General features: G+C 32.8%; 6 protein-coding genes across 6 annotated transcripts; 2 read left to right on the forward strand and 4 right to left on the reverse strand.

Annotated features, from left to right (window-relative positions):
* Positions 1 to 908: 908 nt before the first annotated feature.
* Positions 909 to 1,355, reverse strand: Tsp_10023 (conserved hypothetical protein). The gene has a single exon (XM_003373129.1). It carries the CDS (start codon positions 1,353 to 1,355, stop codon positions 909 to 911), a length of 447 nt encoding a protein of 148 aa, XP_003373177.1.
* A 1,793-nt stretch (positions 1,356 to 3,148) lies between these two features.
* On the reverse strand, positions 3,149 to 5,299 carry Tsp_10024 (conserved hypothetical protein). Its single transcript, XM_003373130.1, has one exon. It carries the CDS (start codon positions 5,297 to 5,299, stop codon positions 3,149 to 3,151), a length of 2,151 nt encoding a protein of 716 aa, XP_003373178.1.
* A 217-nt stretch (positions 5,300 to 5,516) lies between these two features.
* On the forward strand, positions 5,517 to 5,926 carry Tsp_10025 (hypothetical protein). The gene is made up of 2 exons (XM_003373131.1): positions 5,517 to 5,562; positions 5,856 to 5,926. Exons 1-2 carry the CDS (start codon positions 5,517 to 5,519, stop codon positions 5,924 to 5,926), a joined length of 117 nt encoding a protein of 38 aa, XP_003373179.1.
* A 1,935-nt stretch (positions 5,927 to 7,861) lies between these two features.
* Positions 7,862 to 8,587, forward strand: Tsp_10026 (NADH dehydrogenase [ubiquinone] 1 alpha subcomplex subunit 13). The gene is made up of 4 exons (XM_003373132.1): positions 7,862 to 7,970; positions 8,018 to 8,096; positions 8,185 to 8,256; positions 8,314 to 8,587. Exons 1-4 carry the CDS (start codon positions 7,862 to 7,864, stop codon positions 8,585 to 8,587), a joined length of 534 nt encoding a protein of 177 aa, XP_003373180.1.
* Positions 8,588 to 8,998: 411 nt separating this feature from the next.
* Tsp_10027 (N-acetyltransferase) lies at positions 8,999 to 12,582 on the reverse strand. The gene is made up of 7 exons (XM_003373133.1): positions 12,452 to 12,582; positions 12,091 to 12,220; positions 11,783 to 12,015; positions 11,611 to 11,715; positions 11,482 to 11,522; positions 9,782 to 10,758; positions 8,999 to 9,358 (listed from the first exon to the last, which is right to left on the reverse strand). Exons 1-7 carry the CDS (start codon positions 12,580 to 12,582, stop codon positions 8,999 to 9,001), a joined length of 1,977 nt encoding a protein of 658 aa, XP_003373181.1.
* Positions 12,583 to 13,423: 841 nt separating this feature from the next.
* On the reverse strand, positions 13,424 to 14,318 carry Tsp_10028 (putative phosphopantetheine attachment site). The gene is made up of 3 exons (XM_003373134.1): positions 14,309 to 14,318; positions 13,687 to 14,117; positions 13,424 to 13,429 (listed from the first exon to the last, which is right to left on the reverse strand). Exons 1-3 carry the CDS (start codon positions 14,316 to 14,318, stop codon positions 13,424 to 13,426), a joined length of 447 nt encoding a protein of 148 aa, XP_003373182.1.
* Between the last annotated feature and the right edge of the window lie 488 nt (positions 14,319 to 14,806).

The raw sequence follows: 14,806 nt of genomic DNA on the forward strand, positions 1-14,806 counted from the left end.
TTGGTAAGAAAATTTTAAAATTTGCATTTATTGTCATGTTTTTTAATGACATCTGATGGTCAATTTATTTTATATTTTTCAGTACGTGTGACGTGGTAGTCATACCGCAACTGGAAGTTAAAATTGAACAAAGCAAAGTTGAAGAATTTTGTGTTCAATGTGAATGCAAGTTTCAGAGTCGAAATACTACTTTGATCAAAGTGAGTAATCAAGATAAACTTTTTGTTTCACTTGATTTTCTTTACTTTTATTTTTTATTTATTGAATTACATTTTCATCAGTTAATTATAATAACTTTATTTAGGTATCTGTTATCATTACAATTTGTGTCATTAGCGTATTAGCTATATACATGCTATTTTTGCAATGTCTAAACCCACTTTTATTGCGACCTCGAAGGCTTTTCGCTTATGCGAAGCACGTCGAGGAAGATATAAGTGAAGATATGGTACTTGATGATATGACTTGGAAAAATGATTTAATTGTATAATGAGAAAATTATTTCAGGAAAATATTTTTGCAGCACCTATTAGTGCTGAAGCTATCCAACAACAGTCTACAAGCTATGCCAGGCAACGGGTACCAAATGAAAGTGTGCTCAAACGAATGGAAGTTCAGCAAAGTCGGTGGATGGCGAACGTCGAACAGCAGCGCAAAAAAATCTTCAAAGAGCATTCAATGTTGAACTGACTAGAATTTTTGCATGATTGAATATTTTTGCACTGAAAAATTGTATTGAATAAATTTTTTTCTGTTTTCAAAATATGTATATGTTGGCAGTTGTAATATTTGGGTTGAAAGACACTGTAAGGCTGTTGTGATGATGCAAAAAGATTGGAAAACAATTTGAATGTGAAAAAATGACATAAATATATCAGACAGCAAAAGAATAAGTTGGAAATTAAATTTCACAGGGAACATGTTTGAGTAGATGCATCGTAGCATCGATCACCGCAACATTTGGCATTAGACCCATGCGCACAGCGCGTTACTGGCCGACCTTGGCAGCAGATTTGTCTGTCCAAATCAATACAACTTCTTCCGCAACATCCAGCAGCTGGTGCACATCTAGGAAGAATGGCTTCATCACAGCACAACTGTTGATCACTTTTATAACAACGATATCCACAACAAGCAGCATAAAATTGGCTGCACTTATCCACTAAACGTCTGTTGCAACACATGCTATTGCCTTCACTGTAACATCGTTTTCCACAACATTTATGAGATATGCGTTTGGACAGTGGACATAATTCATAATCAGCGCAGCATTTTAATATTTTTGGATCGTATGGATATCCACGACAAGTTTGTTGACTGGCGACGAAACGAGTAATGATTACTGTCAAAAGCATGCTTTTATGTATAACTCCGGATTTTAAAATAATTGAATTAAAATCATAAAGAAGAAAGGGATTTTTGCTTGTTTTTGTTGATCCAAGTTAAAAGTGAATAAGGAAAAATATTGCACAGTAGTGGAAATAATGACAAAGAATGCTTACCAAACTGAGTGAACAGAACGAGCACAAAGATGCTGTTATTAAATTGGCGATCGCTGTGAATAATAGATGGCATTGTTGAGACTAGAAAATAACAAAACAAAAACAATGTATACTCTCCGTTGGAGCACCAACTATAGCAAGAGATTCAGTGGTGATTAGTTAAGTGAATAATGGGCAACAATGTGCTTTTGGAATCAGTTTTCTCATGCTATTAATTTTAACAGTTCTTTTTGAAAAGAAATATTCATGAAGCTTGTGTCAAACTGGTCTGCCAGACCACCGTTGCCCTGATTCAGACGACCAGAATATGTCTACCAGAATACCAGACGATTTGCTCAACCAAGGTGAAAAGTGCTTTAACTCCTCCGGCCAATTTTCACCTTAGGCTAGGCAAAATTGCCATCTGCCACAACTTTAAAGGTAAATTGTTCAAATGCCGGACAGCAACGATGCAATAATAACAATTATGCTGACATAAAAAATTAATCGGCTGCATCGAAAAAAAGTCACGCAAGGATAAATTCATTCACAACTGACAACAATTCGCTACCATTGTGTCCCTTACCTAGACCAAATATTAACAACTTATCCTTACAATAAACAACCTGAATTTAAAATAAATAAGTCTTTTATAACCACATGTTTCAGCGCAAACATTAAAAATATTTGACATGATTTACGTATTGTATTTTTTACAAAATGCCAATGGTCTGTTTTGTCTGTTGTATATTTCTACCGACATTTCTCAATTATAAAAAATCAGCAGTGTGAATTTTTGATTTTTACTGCTAAGAAAGAAAGTCTATTGCTTTTTTAAGATTTTCCATATAAAATTAAAATGTTAAAATTGATAAATATTTAATTTAAAAACAAAACAAAAATTATTCAGAGATACTTTGAACCTGAAAGTTTTTACATACAGTATGAAAATAATCAAGTTTAGAAGTTGAATTAAAAAAAGAACCAAAAAGAAACTTTCTTTAATATAGCGTTCATTTGGAATTAAGCATATGTTAATGATATTAATGATATGAGGATGGTTTCTTTATCGTGTGCATGTTGTTGCACTAAAGTTGATATTGAGAGCAGATTTTTCTTTCTTTATGTAACTAAGCTTAAATTGTTTAAATTTATTGGAACATTATTGTTATAAGGTTAAATTAAATATAAAGCAAAACGTATTGTTAGCATTTACAGAGACAATAGAGGAGCAAATATATTTGTCCTATTAAATGTTTTGTTAAACGTCAGGGGTATACATGTGACACTGAAAGCATTGCCTACAATTAAGCACCAGTGATGTTGAAAAAGAAAAGTAGAGTGAAAGTAAAAAAATTAAATAATGACAGCGTTGATTTCAAATGAAACGGAAAGTTTCAGTTTCGAAAAATTGAAATTGACTTACGGCAAGTTTTTTTCCATTTGCCTCCACACATCATTATGGCCTGTTTAAGGGTTGTTGGTGTTTGTGCTGAACTAAAAAAACAAACATATCAATTAGAAAGACATCATAAATATTTATTAATATATTTTAAAAAGTTTAAAAAACTGATAGAACTGAATACGAGAAAAGCATAAGAGGGAAATAATAGATGCATCAAGTGGGCTAGGAGAACAGTGTTCTGGATAAATAAGGTACATTTCGTCTAAGAGTGGAATAATTCAATATGGTGTGCCGCAAAGTAATCGGGGGCAGCGTCGAGCAAAAATTGCGGTTCGACAACAGTTACATCTCGAAGATAAAGATCATTGGTAAGCACAAGTTCGGCGTAAAGCAAGCAGGCCGGCTTGTGCTGATACAGACAAGAAGATGGATGTATTTTGGCGCGCAAATCGCTACCCAGAACTCTGTATGTAGTCGCTTTGCCGACGGTGAATTGTTCGTCGAGAAAAGCTGCTTGCATGAAAAATCCATAGCACAGTGCGCGGCGTAGTATTTTCCAATTTTCGCCACAAGAAGTCAACGGCACTCCAAGGCTGTGACATATGCGTCGAAGTTGGGAGCATATTTTTCCGGCCGAATACAAAGCTCGATAATGCATGCCCTGCTCTTTGCACCATTCGCGACGTGCGTCGGATTGACTGATGCTGATTCCACGAACCGCTTGCCATGCTCGAAACACTTGAAGCAGGCGAATCAGATCGCCTTCGGGTTGAAAAAACTTTTGACTCCTACGACAAGTCTGCGCATCTTCATCATTTTCAACAGTCTCTTCCACAAATACGGACCCAGCTGAGAGAACGGACACAATTTGAATCATCTCTTCGGAACAGTGCAATTTTGCAGACGCCAAAATCAACCTTGCCAATTTCGGTTCCACTGGAAATTCAGCCATTGTGCGCCCAAGATCGGTGAGCGATAATTTTTCACGGTGCACAACAACCGCTCCCAACTGCGAAAGCACGAGACGGGCCGCTTCCAAGGATTCTTTCGTCGGAGGGTCAATGAAATCGAATGTATTTGGATTTCGGATTCCCATCATCAACAACTGCAACAAGGTTCCAGTTAAAGAGCAACGGCGAATCTCCGGTTCGGTATGGTCGAGCAGTTTGTCAAACTTCTGCTCATCATATATACGATAACATTCACCAGCAGCTACACGACCAGCACGACCAGCACGCTGATCTGCCTGAGCTTTGGAAATGTCGACAACTTTAAGCATATCTATTCCACGGCTTGGATCGTAGCAGCGAAGTTTCACTTTTCCCGAATCAACAACATAACGAATATTGGGAATTGTTACCGACGTTTCGGCAATGTTCGTCGCAATCACCACACGGCGTTGCTTTTTCTCGTCTTTTCGCTTTTTACTACTGCTGCTGTGCTTTGAGGATTTTTTACTTTTCAATTTTCTCTTCTCCTTATCGTATTCATCATCATTCTTCTCTTTGAAAACACGCATCTGCGCATGAGTCGACAATCCAGCGTAGAATGGAAGTACAATCAACGGACCGTAAGTTCCACTGTTCAAGTGCTCTGAAGCTTCTTTGCATTTGCGTACGGCGCGTTCAATTTCCTCTTGACCAGTCAAAAATACCAACACATCCCCATCACCGGGCGGCTTGGTACGATGAAGCTGAAAAACAGTAATCAAGCAGTTCAAAACGTAATCATCGGTAAAACTTCCACTGCAGTAAAATGTCTGTATAGAATGCTGGCGCCCTTGACAATAAGCAACCGGTGCGTTGTTAAAATATTTCGACACACGATCTGCGTCCATTGTTGCCGACATTATGACCACTGACAGACTGTGCAATTTTCTCGCTTTGCGCTTTCTTTGGGCCTGCTTCACCACGCCAAACAGAACATCCGTATGAAGAGTGCGCTCGTGCGCTTCGTCCAATATGACAAATGAATAACGTTCCAACATTGGGTCAAACATCGCTTCACGAATAAGCATTCCGTCGGTCAAGTAGAAAATTTGAGTCTGAGAAGATGCAACTTCATCAAAGCGGACAGAATAGCCGACTTCTTGGCCAAGATGAACGTTCATCTCTTCTGAAACGCGCTTAGCCAAAGTGACCGCTGCAACCCGACGAGGTTGAGTAATGCCAATAACCATACCATCGTGCAACCATTCATCGTATATAATCTGAGGTATTTGAGTGCTTTTACCGCAACCAGTTTCACCAATAATTATCAATGATTGATTATCCTTCAACAATCTCAGTATTTTCTCTTTACAAGCATATATTGGAAGCTTCTGACGCGCTTGTTTCAACTTTTCAACATGCGGTCGTGAATGCTTCTTCTTTTTCGATTCTGACTTTTTCTTCTTCCTGTGCTTCCTTGACATTCTTTTCTTTCAAACTCTAAAAAAACAATTATTCAATCAATAATCATTCAATTATTACGGAAGTGACTCCAGATGATAACAATCAGCTTATTGCGCACGCATTCACAAATATATACAGTGGGCCCTCAACATTCGCGGATTTGTAATGAGGTGACCGATATTATTGCAATAAACGGAGCAAATGAAGCAAGTCTCTAGGTCTTTATCCGATGTATCAATGACCGTTAATAAATGGCCTCGTTCAGAACAACAGCAGTACCAACGTAGATCGAAAAGCCGAATATAACGATAACGAACGCTGCGAACAGACGGTTGGTTTGCAAAGCTTCAGTCGCACGATTCCTGAATTGATGGTAAGCTTGAAAACTGGTCCAAACATGTCTAGAAGCGCAGAACTGCCATCCTATGCTAGCACGGTCCAACACAGCGTTAGAATAACGCAATATTTGAGTAAAGACGTAATGCATAATGCCTATACACGTTTACAATTACTTATGCATACATACTGTTCATCTACTGTTAGCTTGCTAAGCAGCAGTTTTCATTTTATACTGAGCTTTGATCTTCCTATTTACTGTTTCCGTCTCTCTGCTTGTTATGGGCCGGAGCGAATTTTGGAATAAATGAAAGAAAAAGGAAGAAACAACTTGCGATAACACTGCTTTTTAAAAAAGATGAGCCGGTCAGTCCATCCACTTTTGACAAGCTTGCACGCAGGAACATGCCCACAATTTAGACTATTATGCACTCAATCGTATGAATAAAAAAATTAATATGAGATAAATATTTAACATTGAAATCAGTAGCCGGTCCGTGATATCCCTTGCAGCTTTCAGACATTTGCGTAAAATTATAAGGCAGCAGCGGCGTGTATAAATTGAAGAGGCAAGTATTCGTGGTACCGACGGAACGCTTATACCGCGAATGTCAATCAAAAACTGTATTATGCTTTTACAGAAAAAATAAAAATCAAAACTAAAAACAATCACATGCAACATTTCAAAATTATATTAAAAAAATAAATTTCAAATTATAATTTGATAACTAGTCCTGCCTGAACGATTAAAGTGAACAAACCCGATGAAAATATTTCCAACAAAAATTACAACAACTTTTATATTTCAACTTTCGTAGCATCATGTTAATAGTAAAAAGTAAATAAATAAAATTCTAATTCCAATATTTGACAAACTAAAATTTTGCAGAACTGTAACAATTACAGATGAAGATGAACAATTTCACATTACAACTATTATTCTTCGTTTAATAAATACTTTCAATCACGTGTCAACTTATATTTATTCCAGTACGCAACTTGCTTCATTATTGTATTAAAATAGTTTGTTAAAATATAACAACTTTTGCTAGTCAAAAACAATAATTCTATTCACTGGCAAAATCAATGATGTCTGGCAAAATAAAAAGAATAGAACCTCTTGACCCATTTTTAAAAAAATTAAAAAACAATCAAAAAAACATCGTAAAATTAATAATAAATACTTTCGTAAATAAAGAATACAATAAATTTTACCTTACAATCATAACCAAATGCTCATAGCAGTTAATTTTGGCCGCCTTATAAAGAATAAACATGAAATTTCGGATACAAATATTAAAAGAATTAAATTAGTGATGCATGATTATTAAAGAAATTAAACTTCACGAAACCTGCCATAAAATATAACAAGTCAATGCAAAACCATTCCCTAAACAAGCAAAATACAGCAAACAGTAAAAAATAAAATCAAGAAACTACAGTATACACCACAAATTAATTATCTTAGTTCAAGTTTTTGAGTGAGGAACATTACAAAATTATAACATTTGAATATGCCATTTTTTATTTTAAAATAAATACCCATGTTGCATATTTTTGAATGCAATAACTAAAGTAAGCGTAAATAATTTATTGGAAATTTTCTTTGTTGCAGTGAATATTATTTATGTTTACATAACCTGGAAATCTTTATCTCCGCAGACGTTACAGCTAAAAAATGCATCAAATATGCAGGATTTGAAATAATTATTTAAAATACGAACAGCTAAAAGAAAATAAAATTTTAAGGCTAAAAACTTCTGATTTGAAATATTACTTTTCACTTTTACTAGTCTATGGTTGATTATAATCGTTATCATGCATTTCTCAAAAATACGCAAAAATGTTTCATACTGAATCGTACTTTACAAATAATTTGAATTTATCTACTTTACATATTCATTTCTTGTTGTTTTGATTCTTAATTATTGTTATAAGATACTGTAAATGCGGAAACTGTTAACTTAATTATTTAATTTGAAATTTTTTTATTTTCATTTTTTATTTTGTCACCATAATGATTTTCTGTTTCTATTTTTATTTTTTTATTATTTATTAGTGTAAATGTTTTTGATTTTTATAATTTGCATTTTACTTGATTTCGTTTTTTATTGTTCTGCAGCTGCACGGGGTTTTAGTGTTAATAAATTGTTTTTAATGAAGTTTTTGAACGTCCAATTTATTTTCATTTTTTCCGTTACAAATTATTTTATTTTTTGCATACTATTTGAGTAGTTTTTAGAAAAATGGAAGAATTCATACGTGGAAAAATTGATTATGTTCAAGATATGCCAAGACAAGGTGGATATTCTAAAATATTTTATGAACGCACCTTCCCCAAAACTGGAATACCATGTAAGTTATGTTTAAACTATTTAACAATTGCAGTGTTGTTTTTTAAGGGTGGAAATTTGTCGTTGGTGGGGTCACTATGTTTACAATTGGAGCGCTTGGTGTTAAGGGTACTCAAAGACATAATCGGTATGCTTTTTTGTTTTTTAAATTAAATGATTCATTTAAAGAAAACTGAAGCAAAATTTAATTAAGCATTGTAAATTAAATTACTTAGGATGGTTCGTTTGGAGGACAATGATGTTCGAATTGCTCTCGAGCCATTCATAATGGCTGAACGTGATCGAATGTAAGTGCTTATACAGTTCTGATGAAAAAAATAAGCAAGACAACTTTGCTTTTTAAGGTGGTTAAAACTTCTGCGCTCGACGCGCGATAAAGAGAATGACGTAATGAAAAATGTCCCTGGTTGGCAAACGGGAACTTGGTATGGTGAACCGATTTTCTTTACTCTTGGTAAAGATAAATGGTGGGATCCGGAGATGATAGAAGTGTACACTCATTCTCGGCCACGTCATATAAAGCAGCATGTTCACTGGCACGAGCATGACGAATATGCAGGACCACATTGGTGGGACAAATTCATTCCTCATTTTCTTCTTGAAAATTGGATCAAGTAAATTCCCATTTGCATCTGTGACATCCAACATCATGATGTGTACTTCAATGAATGCTTTTATTACTGTCGAACGAAATTGAAAATTTGCATTAACTGTGAAAGAGATTATATTAAATTTTGCTTAGACAATGCTGTATGGTTATTTATAGAGAATTCTTCGTTTATAGCAGGAAGCATTTTCAAATTTTGCGCCTCAACGTGTTTGTTTTCTAAACTCATTACAAATAATTGTCATTTAAATTTTTTGCAATTTCGTAAATGTTAGCAGTGGGCATCTCCAAACAGCTTTATTTATTGTTTTATTAAACAAATTTTTCAAAATGATACATTTTGCGAACAAGCAAAGAAAAATGTCATATTTGAATCAATTCAAACATGATAAAATTAAGCGAAAAGTAGATTTTTAAATTAACTAAAAGAGCAGTTCATTTTCTGTTGATATCGATTGATATTGATCAGGAAGCTGCAAACGCTTTTGTTGTACCCTTAACTTCTTCAAATGAGGCAGAAGATTGCTTTTGGAAGACAGCTGAAATTTTTGGCATATCGTTAGGATTCTTTTGCAAGTAGAAAGTTTTTGATGCCATTCTTTGGCTGACACATCATTATCGATGATTTGTGTCAGTGTATGAGCGTAACCTTCAGGGAAGCCAATTTCAATACCGCAAGTAAGTGCCAGTTTCAAACCATGCAAGAAACCTTTATCACTTGCTTTCCGTGCACATCTGTCCTTGTCTTTTATCAACTCTGCACTTTTCATGTAGTTCGTAAACTATAATTTGAAAGTTGCTTAAAAACGTCAATTATTATTACTGTTAATTTTTTCCATAAAATAATTATGATAAAGTATTCAAGTTAAAGGTAATCAAAGAAAATCACAATGTTACTGTACTTATTAATAATGAAGTTCAATAAATAGAATTTTTTTTATTATTTTCAGTGGTGTTTAGAAAATAGCAGTGCATCCAAAACAAAGTATATCTGTTTGTAATTTGCATGTATGTTGATATTTTAATAAATATATAATTAATAACTGAAATTAGCAATTCAGTAAGTATGCAAAAGTAAGCTAAAAACTGTTAACGTTGTGACTTTGGTGGGCAATTGTTCGACCGTAAAATATTGCATCAATAGTGACGGATTGATTTTCCTAATTCAGTCATTCAAGAGTTTATTCAAAAATGTGTGAACGAACCATCTTTTGCAACTTTTTCCCAAAATATCTGCATGATTTTAAAAAACCAGCAGTTAAAAAATTTTTCATCGTCTGCTGATAGCTAGATTTAAAAACAATTCTTTCAACAGCATACTTCAATTTTTCGGCATAATTGATGTCGCTTGCTAGGCTGAATATTATTTCTTCTAAATCACACTGCTGTGGGTTACATTTTTGCATATAATTTTCGATTTCAAAAAGCACTTGGGATGGCAAAAATTCCAACAGATGTAAAATGTTATCAGTTGTCAACAAGTGGTTAAAATTTTGGCCAGAACGTGTTAGTGGAATTTCTTCACAAAGATGATTCAAAATTGGTTCATACATGTGAGCAAACTGTTGCATATTCTGTTGAACAATGTTTGTCACTTTGTTTTTATCTTCGGCAATTTTCATGCGAATATCACCCCAATAAGACAACGATGCAATTGTTGTGTAGAGTTGTTCTTCGTTAAACTTTTCTGGTAAAATAAGCAAAGCCATGTGGCATGCATTTTTCAAATTCATTTTACAAGCTTCTTCCAATTCTCTGCTTGTAGGTGGAATTAAAACTTTCACCGGTTTGTGCATACGACCACTAATGTACAATGATTTCCAATCGATCAAATCCGAAATTAGATGCGAAGTCCTGATGACACTGTACTTAATGAAAAATTCCCCAACGCGAATCATTGTATTACAATAAACACGTGCAGCGTAGTCTGTCTGCAATTTTGTCAATCTTTCAGCTCCAATATAACGCAACATTGAATAATGACTACTGTTCAATTTCAAATTTTCCTTGTGCCATTCCAGAGGTTTATCGACAACTACAACAAAATCAATCATATTTCTTTTAATTTCAGAATTTCGTTGTGCAATAACTCCAGAACCATAAGCGAACATCATAGAAACAGAAGTACGTGGAAGTATTGAAGCAATTCTCTCCAAATGCATCATCATTGCCAGATAATAATCTGAAAGATAAAATAAAAATGAAATTATACATTTCTAATTACATCCATAATAATACTAATAATAATGACCATAAAAAATAAATCATTTACAATTAAATTATTCAAATTTTCCATTTATTAATGAAATCAATTGCAAATTCTAATAAACCAAATAGTTATTTCATGCTGCTGTACCAAAAAAATATTCCACAAGTTACCGCTTCTCAATAGTTTAATCAAAAATGCTTCTTTTTCAGAATGCTTTCCGTCCAACAATACAAATCACTGTTACAATATATTAATGCCTAAAATCATTAAATCTATTTATAAATGGTATGCAAATTCTTTCGAAAGAAAAAATTATTAAAAAGTAATCTTACTGTTCGAATAACCTCGACGTGTTTGTTGCATTAATTTTTCGATTCCAAACTGTCCCTAGTGAATACAAAAATAAGACAATACGTCATTTTAATTTAAAAATATACACAATTTAAACTCTGTTTCAAAAAACGCTTGCATGTAATTCTGGCAAAGTAAGCAAAGAAGACAAGCACAACATCTAAACTAAAAAACAGAACAGAAAAATGTTCCACTAATCAAAACATTCATTTTTACTGAATAAAGTTCATCCAAATATGCATGATTTTTCACAACAGTTATGAAAAAAGAACAATCACTGAAAACTATCGCATCGAATAAAAGGAAGTAAATTGCCACCGAAAATTCTCCGAAAGAAACTCGCACATGGGATGGTCAACGATGAAACCACAGAAGCGAATAAATTTCTAAATTTATAATCATCATTATAATTGCCATATTCAAAAAATCATCATAAAATTTCAACCAACTACTAAAAACAAAATGACAGCTTACTTTAATGACCAATTCGGCAAGCCTCCATTCATATAAAAAGTATAAGTAAAGCTATCTTGATATTCACCATTTATATAATAATAATCTTTCAAGCGACAATGTCGTCTGAAATTAAATTCATTCAAAAGCATGTTCATAATTGTCTAATTAATCAAACGCATTTTATAAGTACCTGAAATCCCAATGTTCATAAAATTTAATAGCACCAACGTTCGAAACTAAAACGTGAAGAAATACACATCGAACTGGACCACTTGGTGACATAATATTGCGAAGATAATTGAGCAGATGTGATAATAATTTGGAAGCAATGTTTTTACGACGCCAACTTTTTCGTACACCCAAACTCAAAATATAACAAACTGGAGTATCCAATGAAAATGATTTCGCAAGGATACCATGATCCTAGATAAATGAATAAATAAACATTTCAATAATATACAGTTGGAAAAAATCGATTTTTTGAAGATACTTTTATACCTCTGGATGGCAGTCCATTAGCATTCGTACTTCGGCCACTAAAATTCCAACAATCGATTGTCCGCAAACCGCGGCCATACTCCACAAACTTTGACTTCGACTGACATGCTCAAACCAATGATCTGGGTATCTTAAAAAATTAACGATGATACACATTTAAAAAATTAAATATTTCAAAATTAGATTACATGTGACTAAAAAAGTCTAAAAAGTAAATAAAAATATAAATATTTAAATGTCAAAATAAGTGCATTGTTAAAATACGATATTTGAGCAAGTAGAGCAGCAATTAAAACATGCATGAACAATTCCAATACGAATTGCAAGAAACTTCGATGACACATCTTAAACGAAACCTTACTCCAAAGGAAACACATCAGAATACAACTTTTTCACTTCAGATACATCTTCCATGCACAAGTAACGCATGTGAACTTCATCTTCTTCACGGTTATCCAGATCAATAATGAAACTGCTCGAAGTACCATCCATTTTAAATTATGCTACTTCTCCATTTAGCAGCTACAGCTGAACGTAAATAAACAAATGTCATTGTCTATGCTAGTATGATTATAAAATGAACAAAGTACGAAATCAATTACTTGATCATATATAAAATTAATTTTCAGTTTCGCTTATAAAATTATCTCGATTTTTTAATATAACTGTTCTTCATGTGTTAATAATATAATTATATAACAACAATAATAACAAATCATATAATTAATATTCATTCAACATTGAACACATTACAATTAAAAAAATTAACATTACGCGTTTAAAAATGTTGTATACTAAGTTTAACATATAATATGACGTCAAAACAATTCAGCGAACGTACGTCAAAAAGCCGCTCATTAATGAAACTATAAATTAGATCGAAAAAAATTAAAAAGACAAGTTACTTGACCTTAAATACACAACTCAAAATTATACAAAACTGCTGAAAATTACCAGAGTAACCAATCCAATACATTGTTCTATTTTGTTTAAAAGAACCATTAATAAACATGCTAAGATAATCAGTGCGTATGAAATGCACGTACCAAGCACAGAGTTCGTAAAAGACGATAAATATAAATAAAGAGGAAACAATCTGCGTAAAGTGCGCGAAAGCCCTTCTGTTCTTCTAGCTCTTTACATATACATCATATACATCTAAATAAATATATAAAACCGCAAGGAGGATTTCACTTTAAGATAAATTTATTACTTAACATTTATCAATACAGGTTTACTGTATTTAAAGTAAATTCAAGTTTTAATGTAAAATGGACAAATAAATTGCATTTATTTGGGAAAAATGTGCGATTCCTAAACGTCTTACAAAATCTTATCTCTTTAATAAATTATTTAATTATCATAACAGGAAAAATTTGCTTTACCATATAAAATAGGAAAATAGCCAAGCATAGTATTAAGTATAGCAAGGGTGCATTTAAAACTTTAAAAGCTGAAAGAAAAACTAACGGAATTTTTATTTACCAAATCTATTTAATCACATTTTAGATAAATGTATAAAATTATCGATAACTAAAAACTGTATTCAAAGTATTGCAGTCAAAGTTAATTTTCCACGCCTTTGACTTTACAAACATAATTGGCCAACTTCACGCCAGTCATCAGTTTCTCAATTTCATCATCAGGAATTTCAATACCAAATTCTTCTTCAACAGCCAACATCAGTTCAACATGATCAAGACTATCTAACCCGAGATCATTGACAAAATGGGAATCCAGTGTAAAATTTGTATCATTTACCATTTGTAATCTGTGAAACATTTTCACCACTTTAAGAACACGTTGCTCAACTTCTTGCTTTGTCAGTTTATGCGGCATTTCAAACGGTTGTGTCGGCTTACCAATTTTATAATGCATTATTTGTTGAACTTGGGACGTTGGTGCAGTTCTTGCGACAAACCCAATGAAACGATAAAATTTTGGAACGCTGAACCATGCCTTCCGAGGCAACCAAAAATATCGTGAAGAAATATAAAGAAAATTATTAATAATTTTCATAATTCGACCTAAATGTTAAAAAAATTATTAACAGCTTTCATTTTCTAAGTAATAATTCATACTCATATTCACGTAGTAATTCAGAAAAAAAAGAAATCGTATTATATATTTTTATACCTAATAACTAATAATGAACAAAAACAAGCAAAAAACTCAAATGCAAAAAAGTTGCTGATGCAAAAATAAAAAGATGAAATACCGTATGCCATATAAATAATTTCAAGTTCAATCAATTTATTTTATTATGATTGCATGAGTTCTTTCATATCAAAAGTGTATAACAGAAAAACTACATAAATTGAAGTCTTATGCTGGAAAAGAATTACAAGTATATAAATGTTTTAAAATAATTTGTATATTAAATATGCAGTTTTGTTTAACTGCAGTTAATGGTTTATATATATTAAAATTTTTATGCATTAATATTTATTTTTTTATTCATCATTATTGATTTACTGCCTTATATGTATTTATGCTTTTAATTATTAACGAAATTAAATGATTGTATGGCAGTATTGCCTATTATACTGAACAGACTGCAGGCACAATAATGCATTGCACGTAGAATAGTGTGTTGACATTGCTGATTTCTTATATTCTATTTCGTCACTTTCTAGTACTTTGACAAATCAGCTACGTAAGATATTATTCTTTTCTGTATTTATGCTAATAAACAAGTAAATAATTGTATATTTAA

Source organism: Trichinella spiralis, assembly GCF_000181795.1.
Source record: "Trichinella spiralis strain ISS 195 chromosome Unknown Scfld6, whole genome shotgun sequence".
NCBI classification, from domain to species: Eukaryota; Metazoa; Nematoda; class Enoplea; order Trichinellida; family Trichinellidae; genus Trichinella; species Trichinella spiralis.

Excerpts from the sequence above, each read along its gene's own strand:
- Tsp_10023 (XM_003373129.1), bottom strand. The coding sequence starts at position 1,355 with ATGCTTTTGACAGTAATCATTACTCGTTTCGTCGCCAGTCAACAAACT.
- Tsp_10024 (XM_003373130.1), bottom strand. The coding sequence starts at position 5,299 with ATGTCAAGGAAGCACAGGAAGAAGAAAAAGTCAGAATCGAAAAAGAAG.
- Tsp_10025 (XM_003373131.1), top strand. The coding sequence starts at position 5,517 with ATGACCGTTAATAAATGGCCTCGTTCAGAACAACAGCAGTACCAAC. Across the intron at positions 5,563-5,855 it reads AGAACAACAGCAGTACCAAC|CTTTGATCTTCCTATTTACT; the intron begins GTAGATCGAAAA and ends TTTTATACTGAG.
- Tsp_10026 (XM_003373132.1), top strand. The coding sequence starts at position 7,862 with ATGGAAGAATTCATACGTGGAAAAATTGATTATGTTCAAGATATGCCA. Across the intron at positions 7,971-8,017 it reads CCCCAAAACTGGAATACCAT|GGTGGAAATTTGTCGTTGGT; the intron begins GTAAGTTATGTT and ends TTGTTTTTTAAG. Across the intron at positions 8,257-8,313 it reads ATGGCTGAACGTGATCGAAT|GTGGTTAAAACTTCTGCGCT; the intron begins GTAAGTGCTTAT and ends TTGCTTTTTAAG.
- Tsp_10027 (XM_003373133.1), bottom strand. The coding sequence starts at position 12,582 with ATGGATGGTACTTCGAGCAGTTTCATTATTGATCTGGATAACCGTGAA. Across the intron at positions 10,759-11,481 it reads TTCATCGTTGACCATCCCAT|ATTATTATCTGGCAATGATG; the intron begins GTGCGAGTTTCT and ends TTTATCTTTCAG. Across the intron at positions 9,359-9,781 it reads GGAAAAAGTTGCAAAAGATG|TTTACGAACTACATGAAAAG; the intron begins GTTCGTTCACAC and ends TTCAAATTATAG.